General features: G+C 37.7%; 1 protein-coding gene across 5 annotated transcripts in view; it reads right to left on the bottom strand.

Annotated features, from left to right (window-relative positions):
• The window catches only part of sema6a (semaphorin 6A), a 132,889-nt gene that overhangs the window by 17,730 nt on the left and 88,632 nt on the right, over positions 1 to 26,527 (bottom strand). For 2 of the 5 annotated variants that reach the window (XM_018090705.2, XM_004910486.3), the window contains 2 exons: positions 25,216 to 25,356; positions 2,488 to 4,404 (listed from right to left, as the gene is read on the bottom strand). The exons of 1 other annotated variant lie outside the window; for it this stretch is intronic. In XM_018090705.2, the coding sequence (XP_017946194.2) occupies positions 3,215 to 4,404; positions 25,216 to 25,356 (1,331 nt within the window). In that variant the 3' untranslated portion in view covers positions 2,488 to 3,214. Of the gene's footprint in view, positions 1 to 2,487; positions 4,405 to 25,215; positions 25,357 to 26,527 lie in introns of those variants that run through there. 2 more of the 5 variants (XM_018090709.2, XM_012968509.2) reach the window with 2 other exon arrangements.

Here is a 26,527-nt window from a genome sequence, read left to right as displayed (position 1 = left end):
AGCCTGCCAGTCAGTATGATTAGATCTATTCTCCAATTTAGTATTTTATTGGAGAACCTCCGGCCGTATAGGTATAGGATCTGTGCCAAGAATGTTTTGGTGTTTTTCTATGGCCAATAAAAGATGGAGAAACATGTAATAAAGCAAAGACACAGTCATTCTTTTCTGAACCAAATTAATAATGTGGCTGTGTGCAGCAGATGCATCCCTTAGAAAAATGCAAACAGGAGACCATTTAAACACAGGATTATCAGGTTATTCTCTATGCTGTTAAATAGCATTCAAGCACCAACAAAAAATATAAATTTGTTCTTAAGAATTAGAATCAGACTATGATGTTATAACCTATCTGTACCAGTACAGTCTAAACTTTGCACAACAACGTGTGTTTCAGATATGACACCTAAAGTGTAAGGCACTGCAAGAGTTCGAGAACATAAACTCTAATGTCTGTAATGGGTTATTTTGGCAACTGAACGTCTAACTTGTGGCTTCCCTAAGGTTACAGGACTACAAATCCTTCTATTATTGATCCACAACTGCTTGGGAAGCAGGAACACAGGGTAGACATCCCTGCCAAGGCACTGCGGGTTAAAATGTGTTACTCTTCTAGCTAGGCCACAGTTGGCTCTTAAAGATGACATTTTTTTGAAAACACCATTATCAACAAAAGAACAAAACAATAACTTTGAACATTTCCCAAGTATTCCAGAATATGCAGCCTACTTGATGATGATGATGCTCAATCAGTTTTTAACTTGTATGATAACTACTTTATCTTGCATCGTCAGAAACTTTCTGTTATGGAGTCTCACATGGTCTTTCCTCCATCCTTATTATTCCCCACTACCCTCAAGTAAAAAAAATTCTGTAGCAGAAAGTTTACCTTTTGTCTATTGTCACACATGTATGCATTTGTATTTTTGGGCCAGGCTTTAGAGTGTCATTTGTCATGTACACATTTCAACTTAATTTAAAAAAAACTCTTGCAGGGTCTTACACTTCAACAATTCAACATTGAAGTCATATTCATCAGTTTTCTTAAATAATATTAGTGAGCATATATGACTGTGTTTTATTTTTTGAAAACTAAAAGGGTAACTCTCACCATAGAACACAAAATGACAAAACAGAATTAGAAACACAATGATCTGCAACCACCCTTGTTATACACTGCCATACTGATTTTCTAAAAATCACATATCAGTGGATTTGATATCGTTTATTCAAATCAAATAATCGGACAAAATATTTTAAAATGTTTTTTTTGTCTTGTAAAAGAAATGGTATGTTCATTTTTTTTAAAAAAGATTCTGTATAAAGAAATTAAGGGGAGATTAAAAAAATTAAAGTAATTGAATGACAAATAGTTTTTTTTCTTATACCAACCAACCAAAATTCAATCATAGCAGGAGCCAGCCTGCTGTAAACATTTCATTCCAGACTGTACATACATATGGAGTGTAAGGTATTGTAAGTGTAAGGGTATTTCTTACGGAAGCCGGCCAATCACATTCCGTAAAGCAACCATTAAGCACAACAGACTTGATAAGGGCTTTTCCATTGGAAATCAGCCATTCTAAATCCATTTTACATCCAGTGATCACACCCAACAATAAGACAGTACATTAGTTGATGCTAATCACCATACTGTAATGATATGGTTTAGTAAAAAGGGGAGAGTAGAAGGGAAAATGCCACCCACAATAGTGTACATACTGCTAGCATGATACAAGAGTGGTTTAGAGAAAGAATTGGCACATCCAGAAGGGTTACATAAAGTACAACCTGTAGTGCTGCCAGATGTTCTGAGAGAGTCATGAAGCTATATATACCTGCTACATTCTTAATCCTAATATCTGGCAAGCACTACATTCAGTGGTGGGGAAAAGGATAGAAAGGCAAATAAATAGCTGTCTGAAGTGTAGATTTATAAGAACTTCAGTTCACACGTACATACAACTGAGGGTGTAAGGCACAAATTTACATGTGGAAGAAATGTTCTTCACAGAAAGAATTCTATGAAGATTCTGTGAGATAAGACCATAATTAATATGGATGATTTCAAAGCTGGCATATTACTGAGTTCACATCATTGCTGGATTGATTACCAAACTACATGCAAACAGGAGATGGAACAGCACAACATCAGCTGGTGCCTTCTTCACGAAAAAAGAATCACTACTGACAAAGCCATGTTTACAACTATGGTCTGGGCAGAGAAGTGCTAGATGAACTAAAGGGATTTTCTAACACTTGCTGCTTAAAAAAAAATCAAAGGACCAGCCAATGAATTCTCAAAATTAAAGAAAATAAATATTCCCCTTGGAATCCTATCAGACCTGGATGAATCTGCAACATATTCTAGAACAGCAAGTCACATACTCATTCCCAGAACTGAAAGACTTGAGATAAAACATAGCGGTAGCCAAGGAAAGGAATGAAAATGAAGAGAAAAGTAAATGAAAACGTAATCCAAAAACAAAGTTTACAATGCCAGCCCAAATGATTTCCTCGGCCAATTTATTGGGAAAAAAATTGTAATAAAAAGAACTCAACTACTCCAGTTAGCAGTATCATGTTAAATAGGAATCAAGTTCATTGTCTTTTTGTTTGCAGAGCTGCTCATAGAATGATTTGCAGGACAGTCATTTCCTTAGGAAAGACAAAATGAACAATAAATAATTGAAGTTACTATTGTTAATGGTCACATGTTATTCACTGACGAGAAGAGTAGCAGAGATATCATGTAGCTGTGCCCAGTTCGGCATTCATCGGCTAACCAAGTGGCTGTAACACTGATGGGCATTTCACAGTATCTGCACATAGTAAACTTCTGCCATTATTAATTTTGAGTTAACAGGTCTCTGAAGTCAGGCATGTTTCTCCTCCTTGTTATCTTTCACCATCCTATACCAGTCCTTGAATTTCAGGAGGTGAAGCGGCATTCGACATTCATCGTTGTGCTTTTGGCTCATTGGTCGTGATGTTTGTAGTTATTAACAACTGTCCACATCGTGCGAGAGTCCTGCAGTTGTAAATGTCAATCATACATCACATTGTTTCATAAGAAAATAGTTCACTTTCTTTTCCAAAGAGTCCTTAGCTTAACAATATAGCCTTCTTGAAAATCTGAGATTATTGAGTAAAACTGCAGTACAATGGCTCAAAATGGCAAAGTCTGCTTAGCTGGTGTTGTACCTTTCTACCACAATTATGTACATGCATCGTTGGATGTAATGGATGATGACAGTGGTGAAAATGTGGGTTTAGGTGGTACATCTGGTTTTATAGATGGTGTGCGTTTCACACCAGATCTTGGGAGAGAGTTATAGGCATTGATACTAGGTTGCCTTGTTAAAGTCACTGCCTGCCCTTGAGCAGCACTGAAATGTATAGAGTCTACTCTTTGTGGAGCAGGAGGTGGGTTGTCCCCTCTACCAAAACTCTGATGTCTGGAGAGATGAGAGGAATTGGAAGAATTTGTGTTGTTTCTTTTGAGTGTTGATGTCTGGTGAGTTCTTGTGAGAGAGTTTGTTGGATAGTTTCTCTTGTAATCCACACTGTAAGCAGATGAGTGTAAGTCTATACGTTTGCCCATTCCATTTTGTGACACTGAAGAGCTTGGAGGCCCTAAAGATGCTTCTCTTTGTGGTACCTTTGGTGGAATGCTGTCTAGATTTTCCACCAAATTTACACCATGGTTTGGACTTTTACTGGCAAGGTGTTCTTTAATTGTTTTGTATTCTAGGGTGGAACTCTGGTTTTCAATGGATATTTGAGCCACCTCTGTTAGTTTTGGCTGGTCCACATACTCATGTTGATAACCTTGCTGTGTTATAGGAAGGACCACGACACTGGGAATATGACTTGGTGATGCATGAAGTGGCAAATCGGTTGGGATTACTGGTGATACCATAGCAGACATGTCTTTTGTACATGCATTGATAATATTTTGGTTTCTTTCCCAATCTCTGCTTCCCCTGCTGGGTTTTCTTTTTTGTTGCAAAGTTGGTGTGGATTCGGGAGTTGGTAAAGCTGCAAGATCAAGATGATGTTGCTCAGCTTTAATTAACATTTTAGCAGTTGTGCTAGGTGTAGCAAGTTTCCCATTATGCATCAAAGGTGTAAGGATAGCCTCTGGCTTTGACTCTTTGGACTGACTGTCACCGAAGAGTCCACTTAGTTTGGTGACACTTGCCATAGAACCTCTGCGTGAACGACTCAGATCTTTGTCCTTCCTTTGGACAACATCAACATCCCTCCGACGGTGGTCACAGATACAGTATACAATAATTCCAGAGAAGACTGCACCCATGACAAAAGCAAGAATAACAGCAATGGCCAAAAGGGTAACAGGAACAAGTTGATCGTGACCTTTGAGATAACTTTCACGAATCACTCCTGCAACAAACATGACAAACAGTTAAAGAAATATGCACAGCATGGCCTGTCAAAATTCTCCTTATAATTTTGTTCTGCAAAGTGCCTGACGCAATACCATATTTAATATACTAGTTTACCTACTATTCTTTAGAACAGGAATCAATGTTAAAGGGGTGAAATAATGTATTCTGCCCATTAATATATATATTTGAGAGAGAGAGAGAGAGAGAGAGAGAGAGAGAGAGAGAGAGAGAGAGAGAGAGAGAGAGAGAGAGAGAGAGAGAGAGAGAGAGAGAAAGAGAGAGAGACTTGTTATACTTAGATGCCTTCTCTATGGTTCTACAAACCGATTGTTGGTGAAGAAAGCATTTAGTTTCCCAGACCAGTTAAACCACCAGTACAAGACACAGGCAGTTCTGACTGATATTTTAAAGAATGAATGAGCTCTGTATAATTAACTTATAAAGTGATAGTAAAGGTAACATAAAAAAAATATATAGGATAGGATCAAGGAAAGAGACAGAACACATTTCAAAACAACCCCTGTTTATATGGTTAATGTTTAACAAAATGTTATAATAAAATTTCAGATTAGCAATTCCATAAATCTGTTGGCAGCAATCAAGTGCTATAATAGCTTGAGCTAAACTCCAAATTATTTTCTTTTTTATTTTATATTCTTTCATTTCTTTTCATAAATAGCATCCAAAATTTAAGTCACAGCATGTGCACATAGTTGGTTTTGAACTGTGGAGGTCTTTGATTTCATGAGTTTTGCATGTAGGATTCTAACTGGGAAAAAAATCTACTTTATCAGGGCAATTCAGGGAATGTTGTAATTGTATGAAAAACTACAGAGAGCTGGGTCAACTGTCCAAAATTTGAAGAGGAGTTTAACGTCCTGTCTCTGGACAAGGCCTTAGTTTTTGGAACTGGACAACTTTCGTGGCCAGAAATCAGTTTTAATTGGTGCCTCCTCTTACTCCATAAACTATAGTTATTAAAAAGTTTAACTACAATCATGTGGGAGTGGCATGATTGCCTTAAATGTCTTTGATTTGCATGCAGATGTGACCAAATCCAGTTTATGTTTTTCTTATAGAGCTTGTGGATCTCTACATAATAATATTTCATTATCAGATAGTTTACTACAGAATATTTATCATAAATGATAGCTTGTTTCAAGAATTGGCATTGTGGATATATTTCTGTGAACAAACGCCAAACTGAGTATCATTTTGATGACTCATTTATGACTATTGACTTGCAGGATTAGGTTTGGGATTCAGCAGAATACTAAACACTTTGTGCAGGATATGGATTTGTCCAAATCATTAGGGTTCTCAAAGACAAAATCCAAATTCAATGTCCTAAAACTTTAAAGTGCTTGACAGCCAAAGAGGATAACTTTTTTGTTTATAGACCATGGAATATTTTTGAAAAAGAATTAGGGTTTGCAAAGGTTCAGGCTCTTTAGTGGAGGATTTAGTATTCGGCTGAATCCAAAAATTTGTTTTGTACATCCCTGTTTGTGACTGGTTTGATTTTGCAAATTAGCAAATATACAGCGAATAAAATGAATTACGCAAGTGTCATTTTTTGCACATTTGATCTGATATGAATGCATGCACAAAACATGCACTTGATGTCAAATGTATGTGTGTTTGGGGGGGCATGTGTGATGTTTGTAAAGAACTGCTAACAAAGTGTATTAAACAAACACATTCTCTGTGAAATATAATTATGCTGCCAGCAGATGTTAGGAGGGTTCAAACTGAAGACACAATTCTAAGATTCCTTTATTAAGGATAAATGATTGTACATGCTGGCTTGCCTTCAGAATGTCAAACATGAGGGACACGTCTTGAGCATTTCTTTCCAGAAAAAAAAATGAATTGCGGAGAAATCTGGCGGCACATTGGTTCTAAATTCTAAGCTTTATGCCATATTAGTTCTCTGTTTCAGAACAATGATTGAGCAATAATAAATTACCGAAGCAGGAATTTATAGAGGAAATTTTCTCCACTTGCCATTTCCATTTACTCTGAATTCAAGCGCACTCCGTGCAATTACACATATGTTGTCCCATCATCTAGGCAGGCTACAAACGAGCGTGTCATTTTGTCATGTTTGATTAAGTAGATCAAAATAACAGATACTTTTCTAAGTGCTCTTACACTAGCCGGGGGATTTTTTTCCCTTAAATCGTGTTTAATATTGACAGCGTCACAATTAATGTGGTGAATAATTTGAAGCAGAGGCAGTAAGTAATGAAAACATAGTTAATGCCAAGAAAATGTTATGTTTTAAGAAATGTTAAATTAGGCAAAGGACAGTAAGCAACAGCTATGTCTATATACAATACGTGGCCATAGCCTTCATTATGACACATCATATTTATGGTTTGCTATGCAAAGATCTACATTAATATTGCCACAAGTTTCACCAGGGGGCTTATTTAGCAATTTTCGAGTTTGAGAATTCAAAAGTGTTTTTCCAATTTAAATAAACTCGCATTTTAAAAAAATTAGAATGCTTGCTTATTTATTAATATGGAAAACCTGTTCCAATATAAAACCTCAAATACTTTGAATTTGTGAGTTTATAAACTCGAAAAGCTCGAACTGAAAATATGGCTTGACTTGCCTAAGACAACTCCCAGTGACTTCTAAATACACAGACAAGCTTTTAGATGGCGAAGTTTTACATTTGAGTTTTTGGGGGGTTTTTTTCACTTAAAAAATATCAGACACTTTAGTTATTGAAACATAATTTGAATTTTGTTAAAAAGCTCAAACTGTGAAAAACATTCAAACGTGAATGTTGATAAATCACCCCCCAAGTTTTATCAGTAAGGATAAAGTCCATTGTAGAAGTACAGCCCCCCCATCTTTTTAAACCCAAATGATCTATTTTACCAAGAATTTAGGAACCACCCCTATAGAGCCAGCAACCACATTCAACCTTATTTTTATTGCAAACACACATACAGAAGTATTTCATATACCACATTTTTCCTTGTTTGAAGACTTTCAAAGGCTCCATACATTTAGCCAAAGCTATTCAATACTGACTGACTATTGCAAAAACAAGAATTCAGTATACCTTGGTGTGCCTATCTTTGCTTTGTTATTACTTACTTTTGCACTTAGGACAAAAACTAAGGCAAAAAGAAATGAAAATTAATAGTCTCATATATCCTGTTCTAGTGAGTAAGGTCAAAACAATCCAGCAGTCCACTAAGAAGCCTCTATATAATGAGCTGCTCCTTATCTGACAAAGATGTAAGAAGGGACTTGTTTATACAGAGGGATTCTCAATGGATTGCTGATTCATTTTGATTAGCAAAACAAAAATTCTTAATTAAAACAACAGGCAAAAAGTTATGCACAAGCACTATTCACTAACCTACTACCCCTTAAGGGCTCTGGCACACGGGGAGATTAGTCGCCCGCGACAAATCTCCTTGTTTGCAGGCGACTAATCTCCCCTAGTTGCCATCAGTTGCCATCCCACCAGCGAAAATTTAAGTCGCCGGTGGGATGGCACACGCGGAGGCGCGATTTGGGCAAATCGCCGAAAATGCCTCGCGAGGCAACTTCGGCGATTTGCCGAAATCACCTGCGCAGCGTGTACCATCCCACCGGCGACTTACATTGTCACCGGTGGGATGGCATTTCGGGGAGATTAGTCACCCGCGAACAGGGAGATTTGTCGCGGGCGACTAATATCCCCATGTGCCAGAGCCCTAAAAGAAATGGCTACATCTCCCTGAACCACTTTGGACAAGTCTATCTTAAATTGGCAATACATGTACAGATGGCCACCTTGAGGAGGGCACTATTGGGCTAATCTGATCATTTGGCCCAAGGGCTAAATAATGATATGGCATTGAAGGTTTTCAGGGCATCAGGATGAGGGCTGCATCAATGCGCAGATGCAGTCCTTGATCCAAAGGCAAAATCAAACCTGCCTGATCGATATCTGCCCCATTTGGTGCAGGACAATAACACCCTTTGAACAAACCCTTTACTTGTTCAGCTGTCTCTCAGGAATTGGTTTGTGTGCAGCAGTGATTTTATCACAATTGTAAAATCATATGCACATCAGGGGAGGAGCTATGATAGTGTGATGATGGATTTGCAAAAAAGTGTGGCTGCAGATTGACTGGGGCTTTCATCAATGAATGCTTCTGTGAATCCAAAACAGTACAGGGCCACCCTCTGACTGCTGTCCTATCGGTTAGGTCTGAGGATAGAAATCTATGTGAACAAATTGCACAACATTGAGCCTATTAGCCAGTGAAACAGATATCCCACAAGCCAGCCCATGAGTGGCCAGCCTATAGATGACCATACACGTCAAGATTTGCTTGTCTGGCAAAGTTGCCAAATGAGATTCTCTCTTAATATGCCCATTTAAGGACAATATCGGGCCAAATCATCAAATCAGAAACATGGGTATATAGGCCATCAGACAGAGGACTAAATCAATGAGTCAATGTGGTCCCTGACCTGACAGGAAAATCAAACCTGCCTAATTGAGATCGGTCTTGTAGGCCCATCGGGGGTGCCCATGCACTGGCAGATAAACTGCCAAATCGGTCTGAAGTACCCAAATCGGCAGCAGAAATATCCCTGTGTATGGCTACCTTAATTTTCCTGGAAGTCACTAGAGATTATACTTGGGTGACCTGTGATACAATGTGAAAATAAACAGCCATATACACTAACAGGAGTAGTTTTTTAATTGTGTACGCTTCCTAGGCTACAAAGATGCCAAAGCCAAATTACTTTGCTTACTCTGCTGGGGGAATGTAGTGATTGGAAAAACTTAACTTGAGAACTGCAGTGTTTTCAAACAGTATTTGGCAAGAACTTTAGCTGGTTTGTTTAGGACAGTGATTAACAGTAAATAGATCTTGCCCCTATGTACAGACCCACTTAGGAACATTAGATCAATTAACGGAGAACCCCATGGCATGGCAACGCATTTAACAAAATGCACTATGAGCCCTGGGTAATGTGCCCTTTATGTTTGTCCCATAGCTGAGGGACTCTACCTGCCCACCTTACAATGTATGCAATGGTCATCGTTCATTTGAAATTGTATGCACATATGTAAGTGGGAACAGTTAAATTGCTTACCTTGTAAAGGTATTCTCTATAGAGAGCAATGGAACATTATACTTTATTGTCGTATAATGTATTACATTTTACAAATGATGTCTATAGAGAATGCCTCACAACAGGTAAGACATATAGCAGCTCCCATCACACACATATAGAAAGTAAAGGAATATTTGGTACATACAATATGCCAGACCCCTGTGTTTTAGTGTTTAAGTCAGAAATAAACAACTGATCAATATCCACAAATCATTACTAAGCAAATCTGACTTAAAATTCAACAGTTTTATAAAACATAATACATATATTTGAATGTTTAAGTATAAAATGGCTCACAAAAATCACTAATTACCAGTTCATTAATTCCTTAATTCCTTTTGCAATTAATATAATTGATATTCAGCTATGACCATTAAGGAACAGTCTCTTAGCAGTCACGTCTTTAACGTGCTCCAAGCTCAGGTCTCGGCTATCTCTCACTAATCATATACACTGCAGAAGTAGTATGACTGAATGCTCTGAACACAGACGCGCAGCACTTCTACTAATCTTTATCTTGCTATTATTTCAAGAGGCTGCCAGAAATATAATCTATTGATTAGAGCTGGTTACATGTGATGGATGTGTCAGTCACTGTACAGCACTGAAGTGATAAATAGGCATCTGTGTAGAGCTGAACAAATGGCCAGTGGCCTCCCCAACTCTCCACAATAATCTTTCTGTGTCGGTCTTATTTTTATTGAGAAACAGGAATTCTCTTTATTACAAGCGACTGCGTTAACGACAGTTCTGCAAATTAGACAGGGGCAGCCGAGTATACAAAAATTAATGTAAAAAGTCTCAATGTCTAAACCTCGGGAAATGCCACTTGGTTACAAACTGTTGATATTCTGTTCACTGACAAATTCAAATGGATTACAAAGCTACCTTTATCAATACTTAAAGCACTATGTGACGTTTTTCAATTTCTAGTCTTGCTTTGCCGAGCTAATAAGCTATACAATATAAAGTGAAATCCGAAATACAATTTATTGTTAAGTGTAAAGGATTAAGAGTTCCATGTTTTGCCATTACCCTAATCCTGGCAGCAGAGGATTTTATCCCTGAAAGCCATTAAAATAAAACAGCTTAAGAGGAAAATATAGTTATAGCAAGAAAACTATTACATGTGCAGTGCAGATCCCTTTACAAAAACCAAGGCTGCATTATTTTGCCATCAAGCTCATTATTAAATTGGGTTAATCCATGTTTTGGGCATAGGTTGTACTAACAAGTCATTATTTACAAGATGAATCTGAATTAAAGGTGTTAGCACTGCTATAAGTATAGTTGTGTTTGCCAGCTACATCAAACTATCTTAATGTAAAAATGTTAACTGTTTTATAATATATTGCCATCCATATATATATATATATATATATATATATATATTCCCATAAAGAGCAGCCAATCAGGAGAGGAATGCTTCATGCTTGGGGTGTACAGAGATGGGAAACTACAAATATTTGTTACAAAGCCTAAATATTCTCTTTGTTAACAAAAAAAAAACATGTTTTATCCAGCTTTGTGTTTCTTGTAATTGTGTCCTCTATAGATATCAACATTTTTGTCCAGGTGATGATGAAGTACAACCCCTAGCATTATCTGGCAAGTTACATGGAAACTGCAGATGCAAAACCAGCATTGGGCTATAGCAACTTCTATGTCACATTAGGAAAAGGCTTTTAAAGCCTGCAGCACTTGTAACTTTATTTTTAAAACAGGTAATGGGCAGAATTTTCATAGATATCATGAATGGTACGTACCCTATACAGCAGGACCCTGTCTGAATCTGGCTACTTTCACAAATGCCCTAACAACAGCATATATTTCAGTAATGTCATGCAAAAGCCAGCTCGCTCATTTAGTTTATATTTTCCTAGGGGTGAAGGGGTGGAGGCCATGTTCAATGCACCAGGGCAATTAGAATTCTAAGCAAGTATTTATTCCCTTATGCCCAGTCTGAAGAACACAACAGTTGGAATGTGGAAGAGAGGTCAACTCCCACTTAAAGGCATTAATCATTACCAAAGAGGGGACGTCTACTTGGCGCAAACAGAAGGTTCTTGTGGTACACAGACTATAGATTCTTTGCAAAGTACATGGATTCAGCTACATTATACTTACAGTGTAATATGTAACATGCATATTATTTGCTTTCTGTACAGGTATGGGACCTGATATCCATAATTCTTGGGACCTGAGGTTTTCCGGATAAGGGATCTTTCCGTAATTTGGATCTCCATAACTTAAGTCTGCTAAAAATCATTTAAATATTAAATAAACCCAATAGGCTTGTTCTGCCTCCTATAAGGATTAATTATATCTAAGTTGGGATCAAGTACATGGTACTGTTTTATAATTATAGAGAAAAAGGAAATCATTTTTAAAAATAAGAATTATTTGCTTATAATGGAGTCTATGGGAGATGGATAATGGGTTTCCGGATAAGGGATGCCATACCTGTACTGGGTCCAAAACATTTATTATAAACATTATAAACACCTAAACAAATAAAAAGACTTCCAAAAAAATGTACTCTTAATGATTCCCAGTATATTTCTGCAATTAAGGACTGGAATCTGGGATAAGGAACTGAATTATTTGGGTGCAACAGCAAGTTGAGACATCAGATTTGAAAGCTTTGGTGGGACAGGAGGTGCTTCAGTCTCAGACAGGGAAGTCTCACACATCACAGCAGAATATACCAAAAGAAATAAAAACTACATCATGAAAGAGGATGGCTCTCATACAATGAAGCTCGGTGACAGGAAAAGAGAGACACAATTGTTATAACGAAACTTGTTTCATTCCGACTCGAGAGAGGAACAAGTTGCTGTTCCATGCTATATGATCAAATGTCTGTATTTGATTTGGTCTCAAGTATAGAAAAAAGAAAATAAACAGACATGAAGAATGGCAGTTCTTTTGGACTGCAACGGAAAACTGCACAAGTAGCCCCAAACTACAATTATTGTCTGAAAACTTGTCAGCCTGCCGGCACAGCCCTTGATCTGTTAGACAATAAAATACAGACTGGGTGCCTTAAAATGCCTTATTAACAAATACATTTCTATAATAACAGGGAAAACATATCACAGGAGTTTGTATACTTAGGGCTAATTTGCACCAAAGCAGTGACTCTAATCCCTACTACACCAATTAGTTTGTATTGGGACTAGCTAAATCTTGAATGCCTTTTCCTAAAATATATAGATACACAACAAACCAATCTGAACCCTACCTTTCAAATAAAAGGACTGCATACCTAATTGCAACCCATCAGCCACACAATTAGAACAAAGCACTGTATATAGAATAATAAAAGCATCTCTCTATACAACCTTAACAATTTCACGGAACTTCCGCTGTTCCACACATTTTACTGTTGTTTCACAAATTTTCCAGTGAAGCGAAACGGGCGAAAAGTTTGCTCATCACTAATAGGCATATTTTAGGAGCAACTGAGCTTTATTATTTCGCTACAATTAGGCAAACACCACTGAGTATGTCTGAATTCAACCAGAATTGTATGGAATCCTCCTCAGGTAGCAGCAACTACACCATAGGGTGCATATGATCCTACTTAAGGTCGCCATACATGTGCCAGACCTTAAGATCCACAACATCGCCAAGCGAGCGGATCTTCTCCCAATATCTTTCACCTACGGGTGGGTGATATCGGGAGAATCCAGACTAACGATAGAATTATAACGACGGGTATAGGAAAAGTTGGTCTGGGGACCGTATCAACTAGCCGATGCGGTCCCCGATCCGACTAGATTTTTAAATCTGCCCGATTGATATCTGCCCGATTTTAGGCCAGATATCGGTCGGGCAGGCCCATCGGTAGTGCCCATACACGGGTCTGGGGACCATATCAACTAGCCAATGCGGTCCCCGATCCGACTAGATTTTTAAATCTGCCCGATTGATATCTGCCCGATTGATATCTGCCCGATTTCAGGCCAGATATCGGTCGGGCAGGCCCATCGATAGTGCCCATACACGGGCCAAATCGGTCTAAGGGACCGATGGGGAACTTTAGGGTACTCCAACTAATTGGCCCAAAGGCTGTTTATGGCCACGTTGGTTTTTGTATTATACTGTTCACTAAGGCCAACTGCTAGACTGTTCAGAACAGCAAGAAGGGAAAAGAAGATGGGGTTCCTCTTCACATCTTTAGACCAACATAAGAATCTGTGTAAGCATGGAAAATCTGTCTCAGTGGCTCCCAACTAGCTATTCATGCCCAGATGGCTGAGTAGTATGGTCATATGTGCCCAAAATATATGACTAACTCTGTGGATATTCAGCCAGTTTACTTCTACTAAACAAATTGGTCTAATTCTACCTGCAGGTAAAAGAGTGTATATCACTACTTTCCTCAGTTATTCAAGACCATTTTTAAATCTGCATAAATGGCAAGGACCTGTGCCTAGGCTCTCAAGTGCCTATACAGAAAATAAAAATACGTTTTAGCAAAAAAAAAAATACATATATGTATAATTTTCACAACCCATGGCTGGACACTTACTGCTATATCCGGTGATGTAGCTGAGGGTGGTTCTTCAGTGATCAGCACACACGCGCAGGCAGTACTTGGCGACGTAGGAGCGAAGGAGGTGGTTGGAGGTCTGGTGCCTAGGACAGCACTGAACCCAGACACAGCACTGATTTTATAGTCCTGTTTGCGGCCAAATGTTTACAGGGTTGTGTTGATGGGTTTGGAATTTTGGAGTAGGACCAGAGACACTACCTCCTAATTTTGTTATAAATTATTGAACTTGGTGCAAACTTGTATTCATTAACCCCAATGTATAATAAAATCTGCCACGAACTCAAAACACATTGCTTCGCAATGTGGCACATTACTGTTGTTTGTTGTTAATGTAAACATAGCACATTTCAGTGGCTATTAACTCTACTGCATATATGCAAAGCCTGGACAGGAGCACCAAGCAGGGGTTTCAGGTAAGCAATTACAATCACTGGGGGGTTGCCTAACATTTTGCCACCCCCAGTGATTGTAACTTCCCTTCTCCTTTAAAGGACACTGGAAATCATGACGAATTAGAAATTTCTTTCCTTCTCTAATCCATTAATTGAAGCAGCGTCTGGGCAGTAAGCTCTAAGTAGGACCCATTAGAAAAAAAATGTTTTAAGAAGCAGCCTCCGTTTTTTTAGTACTTCTGCAGTAATGTCTAACAGATGGTGTTGTATGAAGTCTAAACATTGGCAAATGGATGTGGAATGCAATAAATTAAAGGCAAGATATTTCACGAAGCTACTAATTAGTTGCAAACTCTAAATGACTGGATACGTTGCAGCTAGTAAGTTGCACATTCTGTGGGTGTTAAGTTATTTCAAGCTTCCCATCCTTAGGCAAAGCTTGTAGATAAATGCTATTCAACCCACTTGCCTTTCTGCCACCTACAGATTGTTTTTTATATCTAGCAGAAAATATTTCAATAATTTTTTGTTCCATTATTTCTATTTCCTATAATTTTTCCACTCTGAGAGTGGAATATGTTTTATACCAGGCTTAGGAAGGAATTACTGGGAACAAACATTACCAATATATATTCAGCACACACTAAATTAATATTTTTTAGAATACAATATCATCTATTGTCTGGGGGCATTCATCCCCTAACCAGTGGCTTGTAAATATGTTGCTCTTCCCCTTCCCAGTTGCCTTAAAGCAGGTGCTCCTGGCATGGAGGCAAGTTTTAGAGGTATAAAGGCCAAGTGTACTGCCAAACAGAGGCCCCTGGAGGCTAGCAGTCCAAATGGAGTTACCAAATAGCCAATTACTGCCTTTATGTTGCAACCTTCTGGAAGTTTTATCATGCCTTTATGCTGGTACCAGCTTCCTACCTTGCCTGCACCCGGAAGCATTTGTCTCTGCCCGGGTGTAGGCAGACGAGGCTGATTCCATAACATGCAGACCGAGAATCAGCTCCGTGTGGCACTAGCCTAAAAGTGTTAGGCTAGTGCCTAAAAGGGAGAATTAGCCTTTGAATGTAGCGCACTGGTAAAAAGTGTTGGGGACCCCCAGAGCATTAAAAACCACATGTTTACATGGTTGGCTGAACACTAAAGGAATTCATTGAATCCTGCAAAAAAGCTTCAAGTCATATGTCATATGAATACACTTGAATTAGTCCTAAAAAGTGTGATAAAAACCATTTTCCAACCATGTTTTAGACCAGTGCTCTCCAATTTATTACATGTCGTGGGCTGATTATATGATGATGTCATACAATAAAGTTTATGGATCCCCTGAGCTGATAAAAACCCCTTTGGAGGTCCACATTCAGCCCACAGGCCTCCAGTTGGACAGCCCTTTCCCAGACCATTTGGACTCAACCCATTAATATGTATTCTTTGAAAACAATGAGAATGAATGTATAAGCTATGCATAGAGAAAATAGCTCTTGGCACTGAGCAGACAATTAAAGACAGACACAAAATTATTGAATTGTATGTGAAAGTAACATATTGATGTTCCCTGTGCTTTAAAGGCATATTGACTTTGAAATATCAAGTCAATGTCCAAGGACTGGATATTGCAAAGCAGGGACTTTTTTTTTTTTGAAGTGCTTATTACAGCATGCAGCTGCTTGTATCAGGGAAATGTTTAAATAACTATCACGAAAATTGGATTTTCTTAAAAAAAAAAGTACCCTATCCCTGGGGTGAACACAGACTTTTTCTTTGATTGCAGTGTTCAGAAGCAACCAATCTATTTAATTGTCTCATTTTTCTCAGAGCATGTTTTAGCTGAATGTAATATATAAATCCCATAAATCCACATTTTTGACCCTTCGGTTCAATTTCGCATAAAGCTGTCCTAAGTAAAGTACAAACCCAATGGGAGTATTATATTTAGAAAGCTGTCCTGACCTTTACATAAGGAGAGGAGACACCACAAAGGTTTAAAAGACTTTCTCCTCGCCCTAATAGACACCAAGTCAAATAAATCAGAGCAGAGTCCATATTGTACAGAGCTAAATACAGCTAATGCCTTTCCACTTAAGCTCCCTTGTTGTAATGCATCTAATTGGCTGCCACCGTGTCTCCTTGAAAAAACATAATGGTTTAGACAGTAAAGGTAATGCATGGTATATATATATATAGATATAGATTGTAAGCTCTACGGGGCAGGGACCTCCTTCCTCTTGTGTCCTCGACTCTTAACTTATTGCTGCTGTATTTATCTGTATTTATTATTATACTTTGTATTTATCTATTATCTTATTAACACCTTGTTTGTATTAATGTATTCTACTGTACAGCGCTGCATACATAAGTAGCGCTTTATAAATAAAGATATACATACATACATACATACATGGTACAGAGGCACTATGGAGCAGAGACAAAATGATACTGCTAAAGGTTTGTCACTTAAATCATGACAGCATTCAATGGAAAGCAAGCAGAGTTTATAAAACTCATGGCAGGGATGAAAAAGTGCACAAAATCACAAAACTGACCAATGTGACATATACATAATATGGCACCCACCTACTAGCACTGGAAGACTAGACATGGAGATTTGTTTGTGCATCCCTTAAGTAACATAAAAATACAAATACTATGTACATCACAGCTGTAGATGAACAAGGTTTGGTACCCTTAAAAACCTCTGAATATTTTGTCGGTAACCTACTTTAAACTATAAGCACTTTCAAGTATGTTCTCTGCCCAGACTAGCTATAACACCTCACTGTCTCTAACTGGGAATCGTTTATAAAGAATCACTGTTGGCTGTCAAAACAAATCCAGAATCCATGTACCCTTGATCTGAAAATGTCTGTGGTTGCAATAGCTTTTAATAAGATTACAAATGATTCACACTACACTTCGCTAAGGTCAGACAATGCCAGAACACGTATGCCTTAAACAGATGGTCCTTATCATATGGAAATCTTGGTCTGAACTTGCTTGCTGATAATGCAAAACGCTCTCTCTTCTTGCCTCTCAGAAACAGTGGAAATATGTGCATATGTTAAGTGATCAACCCCTTTGGATTTACTCAGTAAAACAGCTTCCTTGAGCTATGTGGATGACACTGGGAAGCTACCACATCTTACAAAGTGGTATTACGGCTAAGCATAAGCTCTCTGGCAGGATCACTATTCGAGGTTCCTTTGAGGGATGTCCAAAAAATAGGCTTATAAGTCTGTTGACATTTCTAAAAATCAGTTTTGCCTTTAAACCAGTGAAGGACAATGAGCATCCCTTAGATTGTATACAATACTACAAGAAATGTAATATACATATAAAAATGTGAGGTAGACAAGAATACAAGATGGAAATTTATACGTCTTAAAATGTTGACAACACTCTGGACATGATATCTGTTTAAGCAACAAACAGACGCTCCGTTATAGTGTGCCGAAGACCAACACACATGTCAAGGAAGACAAATATGAATCTGTAGTGCAATGGGCAAGTTACAAATATATTTCCCTTCAACTGACTCTCTTGATCTGATATCAATAAACTAATAATGCAATGCTATCCAACTCTGTTCCATGGTTATTCCTTATACCATATGTTCCCATGATCATATCATCAAGAATTAAATATGGAACCCTCAGCTGCATTTAGCCTCTCAAAATTTTTTAAGAAAAAGAAGTGAGTAGAACGAACTACTACTAGTGGTGGATTGTGACTGACCACTGGGAAAGTTTATTCAGTATCTCGTGGTCAAATTGTCTGCCCCTTCTGGTGAAATTCTCAGAGCTGACCGATCCCTGCTACCTAGTACTGTTATCTTCCTTGAAAGCCCTAAGGGCATTTATGAAAACTGGCACGAAGATGAAATAGAAACAAAATAAAGATCTGTGCCAAAAACTGTAAATATTAATCCGCTTGCAATACAAAGTTTGCATTCTAATGTTGCCTGGAGTGCTAAGGAATATTTACACGTGAAAATGAGCAATTTCCACATTGCTGCCACAAACACAACTTATTTATGTGAATTGGTCTGATTACTACTTTATGCCACACTTAACCTTGAAAAATATTCCAGTGCTAAATCTGACTTGATTGTGTTCAGGTTTCCATTTTATTGATTTGATATTAAAAAGCTTAACTGTTGTATAATTTCGTAGTTGGATATTTTAAAAAGAATGCCCTTTTTACATGTAGGGTGGTGAATGTTGTGATACACATAGGCAAAAGCTAATTTGTCCTGATATCCTAATTATAAAAATTCACTCTTAGCTCCACAGACACAAATATTTGATGCCTCAATGGGCTTGGAGACATCCACAGAAGCTAATGGGACCAAAAAAGTCATGCTGAAAAAAAAAAATTGCATAAATGATTGACTTTATACTGACGATTTCTATTCTAGTCTGTCAGTACGTCACAGCTTTCAAACTCTGGGGGTTTTACAGGCTGAAAATGTGGCTCTGAAATTTGTAACTCTGTGCTGCTTATTATACTGCTTTCAACAAAATGGCTCTATATCATAGTAATATCATTTATTCATATGAGTGTCAGCTACCAGACCAAACATAATTAATATCCACAGATACAAGTGAAAAAGTGGCCAGTAAAAGTGTTTTTGTAGAAATGGCTCTGCATTTCAGAGCGTCACTAAGCAGGACAATGAGCAATCATGGCAGTTGCCATATAATTTAAATGTGGGTGGGAGATTTGTAGCATTTTGTTCCTTTCCCTCAGAGCTCCAGTGCTCTGTGTATCCTTGCCATTAAATATAACATGTCTAAGGAATGGTGCACCCTGGTTTTTAAAAATAGATAAACAGTTACAGTTTTCAGCAGAAATATGTCTAAGGGCTGTGACACACAGGGACATTAGTCGCGCCGCGACAAATCTTCGTCATCGCGGGCAACTAATCTCCCTGCAATGCCATCCCACCAACTAGAATGTAAATCGCCGGTGGGATGGCATACGCGGCGCCGCGATTTGCAGAAGTCGCTGAAGTTGCCTCTCAAGGCAACTTCGACAAATCGTGGTGCCGCGTATGCCATCCCACTGGCGATTTACATTCTAGCCGGTGACATGACATTGCAGGGAGATTAGTCCCCCGCGACAATCTCCCCGTATGTCACAGTCCTAAAGCAACTGGTATTTTTGAATGTGGGAACTGTTTGTAAGATTACTCAGCAAGTCCAGTTGCTTTCGACTTATCACTTATCACTACTAGACACTGTATATCATGACCTGGATAAATGAAACTCTTAATAGACATATATAGTTATAACTATTCTCAAAACATATCATGAGAGTTGGTGTCATTATTTATTCCCTTAGTATACTGCCGGAACCCTTGGCTACTGCCAATCTCTCAGTTATGGAATTGATTAGATTGCCTATGTTATGCATGTGTCTATGCCTATGTGTTACAGTGACTCTGAGATAGATAGAGATTTAATAGACAGGTATTATTATAATATCCATCCCAGAGTGCATACTTTTGCTGCCGCAGATTTGGCAGATTATATTTCCTTTTAATCAAGAACAGACAACATGGAGCCTGATGTTGTTCTCTCGTAAAACTCATGAGGCGCATAAGGAAAAGATGGTCCGTTAACTTAATACAGTTTGTCATCTCTTTGTTTGGTATTTCTGTTTATTTCAAAACCCGAGCTCTATGTTGAACGTAGCCAACTTTGCTTCATGAAAATCAAAGCCCAGACTAAGTGGCCAAAGGAAAGTCAGCATTCAGTCACTGGCCTCCCAGCCTGATGAGGGTATCTGGGGAAAATGCAATTACTCTGATTTTGGCCTGGGATGTGCATTCAGTTATAAATATACATTAACATCCCATGTGCTCACTGGGCTGCAAGGGCAGATGATATATGGGATTTGGATTCCTTTTTCCTATAGGGAGCCCTTTTGTAATAGTAGAATTGCTCTTTGTAAAAGGTTTATCAATCCAGAAAGATATCTTTCTTGTCATGCTATGTGGGTGCAAATAAATGGGTTAGGCACCATGCACCCTTCAGTGTGTGTAGCCCCTGTTTTTTCTCTTTATTTGCTTATCACACAGTTCTTTTAGTCAGCAAGGGAGTGCGCACAAGTCATTTTGATGCAGTGTTTTTAGTGTGGAAAAATCAAGGTGTGCCAAATGCCCTAAGCATCTCTGTCTGCCATTGCCCTAACTATATACATGTTTGAGGTTAATGGTCTTTAGAGGTGGTCTAACTTATTAAAGAATCATTTTCACTTTACAAGTGCCTGTTTTGTAGGAAAACCATATCAGGAGCCAAAAAGTAATCCAAAACAAACTGTACCTCATGTTAACAAGGCAAACATGAAAAAATGAACATTACTCTTGAAGAAATTACATTACTAAAACAGAATTCTACCCAACAGCAGATGGCACTAAATAATATGCCACTGATCTTTGAAGGCCATTATCCTTACAGTTCAATAAGGTTAAAAAAAAAACAAAAAAACAGCACAAATGATAAATGAACATATGCATTTGCCTCCGAACACTGGCATTCCATTTTCATATAAGTGTTCAAAAGAGAACATCTCTTGGTCTCCACGATTTTTTACAAAATATTATTGGTAAAATACATAACTACATTGTATTTACATTAGCATGGCCTTTCAGCGTTTGCTGTTAGTGGTTCTATATTAACAGCTTAAAGACTGCAGGTTGAGTGTCCCCGATTTACATCTTTGTCCATGATGGCATCTATTCTATCTCTAGCTGATGGTAATGAAACAAAAGCTGAATATTTTAATGCTGCCAAGTAGGTTATGACAAATCCCCTAATTTAAGAAGGTATACGACAATATAAGTATTAAAGGAATGCAAAAGCAGCTACTTATAAAGGCTGAAATACAAGCTGCTCATTGATAAAAGTGATTCAGTCATGTAATAAACTAGATATTTTTGATTGCCAAAACATTTTTCTGTTACTTAGGAAAAAAAAACAGCTTAATTTCCCAAGATTCCCTGGTGAAACCAACTATCTATTACAAAAAAAACCCTTCTCTGAAAATTTCTCTTTATGCATTTGAATGAGAGGGGCTAAGCTGGTTGCCGCAGCAGACTTGAATCCTGTGACTGAAACAAAAAAAGCTCAGATTTATTTTATTTTATGTTGTTGATTTCTATGATGAGTACCAATACTCCCAATCACATGTACAAATTTAGAATGTAGAGAAGGTATGAACATGGGATGTAGTGAGCTTAGCTACCATTACTCCAGATATGGTCTGGTTAAGGCAGCTTAAGTATAACATTACTCTTCTATGCTCAACCACTTTAAAAATTATTTTTCAATAGGAACAAGAACTTTAGCTATAGTTTTCCTACCTTCAATAGAAAAGGTTAAACTTGCCTTTCAAACATTATCGATCAAATTTTTTCAGCATTATCCAGAATAAATTGTCTGCTAGTCTCCACAATATCTTTCATTACAAAATCGTAAGCAGAAGAGAGACAAACATTGAATTGTTCAGACCAACCTGCAGTTCATGTGTGCTTAAAAAGACAATGCTTCTATTACATGAGTTCTGAGCAGCTTACGACTGTGGCTAATTTATCAACCTCATTAAGCAAACTGAGAAGGCTCCAGACGTTCAGGGACGTCAAGATAAAACAAGGGAGTTGGCTGCATTTACCTCTAAGGAGTAAATCTCATCTAGAGAAAGGTGTAAAGAAAAGAAAAACCAGACAAGGACCGACAGGGAAGGTCATGGGAAATGGGAGTTTCAGTATGGAAGAAAATAGATTCATTTTCTTCTTCCACATTCTACATTGACATCTACAGATTTAGTTAGTACATCTATGACACATAAACAAGCATTATGCCACTACCGAGAGGGTAAAGCCTTGGAACATTTCACACAAAAAAGGACTTGTTCTTATAATCTATTTATCTTCAGGGAAGAAGTCAGGGAGAGAGGCTAAGTACAATGGCAGCAGGGGGGTGGCGTTAGTGGAGAGAAAGTGAGGTTACATTAGCTTTGCGAGGTGAAGAAAACACACAAGAATCTGTGAAAAAAACACTGCACAGGAGTGAAAGATACACTGGAGTTCTCTTTATTTAACTCTCTTAATCTCAGAGGTAACAAGAGGGCAGCTTGTTCATCTATTATACAAAATGCACAGGGAGATTGCAATGTCAACAATCAGGGGCAATTATTGCAAGTACAAAAGTGCCCATGGGACAAATATAAATATATATATGAATGTTTATGTATATATAATACAAAGAAAATTACACATTGATATTTAATTTAAACTTGGGTGGCAGTTAAAATAGAAGGCAAAATAACTCCAGAGTATCTTTGTCTAATTAAGCTGTGGTTAACAAATGTCACATCCCCATGAGCAAAGCCAGTTTAAAAGCCAACTCCCGCTTCCAATGCCACCATGTCCCTGTACCTGAAACACATGCTGAGCATATGGATGTGACATCATAACACCACACGTGTCATAGCAAACAAAGCAGCGAGTGAATTAAGGATTAGTACACAGAAACATTAGTGTCAGCATGGAAATTAAAGAAACAATCTTCCAAAGAAATTACACTAAATAACACCACATCGCACTTTGCAAAACAAAAGTAAAAATTGTAGATTGACAAAACTGAATCATCAGCCAAAAGTCAAATGAAAATAAAAAAACAAAAAACCAAAACACACCAAAGAAATTAAACATAAAATCATAACAAAACGTCAAGCTTTACTTTGATTTGTATTGTTTTTATAGCAAAGATACTCCTTGTCTCTCTGGGCATGTGTAAAGAGTCCCTGTGTAAATGCCCAGAGACAGGCAAGGAGTAGTAAGCACACACATGTGATAATGAGGAACACCCATGCGTAACCACTGCTACCATTGTCTCTTCTGTATTATGTACATGGTTCTGTGAATGATGCTTTCAGCTAAGTCAGTATGCTCAGAGCAAATTGATTCCCCGATTATGCCTTGATATTCAACAACATCCCAAGGCTTTCTGGAAAAGAGATTATCTCAGAGATTCCATTGCATCTTTACTTACAAAATGCAGAAAAATAACAGAGAATGGAAAGAATTATTACCTTCTACATTTTGCAATTCAGAAGCTGCTACAATTAAGGTCTACAAGAGGTTATACTGCAATAGCAAGTTGTATGTTATGGTTCTTTTAACACCAGACAAAGAAATCCACCTCATCCCCCTGCACAAATGATCAAACCACACAGGGAAACATGTCATTGTTAAGCACATACGTTTCTATTCTACATACATTCTTCAAGGCAATCATCCTATATTCTAGTTATATTTCAGAGAACTTGTAGCCTAGGTCTCTCTTTCCTTAAATGCAGGTTGGTACATGGCTATAAACATATATCAGGGTTGAAGACGTGCATTTTACTACCTGTATGTAGTAGCAGGAACCAAGCAATGTCAATTAGTTGTTCAAATGACAGGAGAAAAAGCATTAGGATAATTTCATATTTAGTTCTTTAGATGATTTAGATGATATAATGTCCCCGGTGAGGGTGCTGTTTCTTTTTGAAATGATCAGAAATTGAAAACAGAATGCGTTCCAGATTTCCTACTCGAGTCTTTCAGAGCAGATGTTTAATTTACCTAATACATAAAGCATTCCGCTCTTTTCTGCAGGTTAATATGATGGGGCAGAGCTTTAATCAGTAAAAACATCAATGTTAGGAATTAGCTATGCTTTGCTTTCAGTGGGTGGAAAGAGAAGACAACAACCGTCAAGGGCTGATCACCGCAGGTTACAGGTCAATGGCTTCCATCTCAGATGCACTGCTTCAGTGTAAAAATAAATGATGCCGCAATTCACTTGTTTAATATCCTCCATGACGTAAACAGGACCTGAAAGTCCTTTATATCTTAATGCTACAAAACAATAAGTGCCTTAAACTACTCTACCTCAGAAAACATTCTCGGTTTAATCGTGACTCTAATATATCAGAAGTCACCCCCTGTGAATGCAGGTAAAGCAGAATGAAGGGGAATGTTAACTAAATCTAAAGCCTTTTGAAAAGTATTACTTGTTTTCATTCTGCCAATAAACTGTGAGGGCAGAGAGTTTATGATGAGGAAAGAACATACATCTAGAGGATATTTTTACTTGTACAAAAATGAGTAGCCATGCTACTAGGCTTAGATATTTTCCATTGGCCCCCAGTAACAGCAGTAGCCCTAATGCAAAGCGTAATGAAATGCTTTTTAAGGATAATAATATGGCAGCTCCAACTAGTGTATAAAAGCAAACGTACACATGGAAGATAACCCGACTTTAAATTATAGTGAAATACTCCTTGAACATTGGCCATGCCTCAGAAGATCCTGACAGTCAGCCAACCTAGCCTGGCTATACTATGGAGTGATTAACTGATTGACATGTATGACTGCAAAGAATCTGAAAATAGCACATATTTTACAGCTCCCAGCAGTGTAAATAATGAGTTGTATATTGTTAATGTGAACAACCTTTTCCTGTGTGGTTTTCATAAGTGTTGGAAAACAAACATTTGGACTTTTAGTCCATGATGGCATTAATGTATAGGTCAAGGAGGGTACATCCTTTGCTTAACATATTGCATTAGGCTGAAAGCATCAAGGTCACAAATAATACCTCCCTCCCGTTCACTTCTCAGTGTTTATCTAGAAGAATTATTTCCAAGGCCTTACCCTTTTTGTCTTGGTGATTATGAAAAGAGTCTGCGACGTGTGGATCTGTATTCTCAGAGGAGTCATAGATGTCTTTCCAATCCAACATGCTTCCCCTATCGTATCCCTCATGCACTCTGGAGTAGGAAGTGGTGCTGGGATCTAAGGAATTTGAGCGTTCTGGTTTAGCACAAGCATGGTGAGACATTACATATTTTAAGAAAATACCTTAACATCTTGGCCTCACACTTGAGAAATCTTACACACTATATGGCTTTTTCCTACTGGAAAGGAAATCCTTGAAACTGGGAAGGTTCACTGGATCCATTTAGCTCTCAAAACAATTTCAGTTGTATGTTTATCCTTTCATTAACTCTATAATATAAAATGATTATCTCTTTTTTTTTTACACCAAGGCCAAGAATTCCAGGTCTAGCTGTCAAATATGCATACAGATTCCCAGAGAATGCAATTAGTATCTTAACATAAAAATGTAAATGGTTTTAAATTCTAGCTATAGTTTAGTAGTTGAAAGTCATTTATAAAAACAGGATATTTATATGTATATATATATATTTTTTTTTTTTTAAACACAAAAACTATGCTGAATAACAACTTTCCCCAAAATAAAATATAAGGATACAATGTAAGTTTGGAGTTCTAAGACCTGTATAAAAGCACTTATAATATCCATATATTTTACATCTGTGACTCGCCATGTTATACCATATGTATACACAAGAGCCACAAATAACCTGTAAATTATATCCTTTTAAACGGTGCTTAGTGATGTCATTAGTTATAATCGGTGCTTAGTGATGTAATTCCTGTCACAGACTCACCGAAATTTGTGTATTTGTTTTATAATAAATGTACACCCTTTTGAAAAATATGAACTTCGGCCTAGTACTTTTAAATGGCCATGGCACTCCTCGGTGATAGGGGATACATTATTCACTATATATAAGCATCAGGTTTGCCATTATATATAGTATATCACATATATATTATCAGTGTAAATAATACATTTCCTTTGTTTATTTAAGTTGAATAAAAATACCATGCCTTATAAGTTGATATAACCTTCTTGGTAAAATATTTTACACTACATGAATAAATCAATAAACTCAGCAAACAAAGCTGTTTGTTCGGGCTATTAAGCTCTCAGGCATCTGTCAGTGACGTTGTAGAAGAAGTCAATAAAATAAATCTTACAACAAAGGCACAATGTAGGCCGAAGACAAACGCTACAGTGTTTGACCTACTTATGTTGTTTCTGTAGGTAACAAAGCAACGCCCTTCCACCCGCGAATAGAGACATATTGTCACAGAG

The sequence above is a fragment of the Xenopus tropicalis genome, chromosome 1 (assembly GCF_000004195.4).
Source record: "Xenopus tropicalis strain Nigerian chromosome 1, UCB_Xtro_10.0, whole genome shotgun sequence".
Taxonomy (NCBI): Eukaryota; Metazoa; Chordata; class Amphibia; order Anura; family Pipidae; genus Xenopus; species Xenopus tropicalis.
Note: the sequence above shows the minus strand (reverse complement) of the source record. Positions and strands in the feature narration are given on the sequence as shown.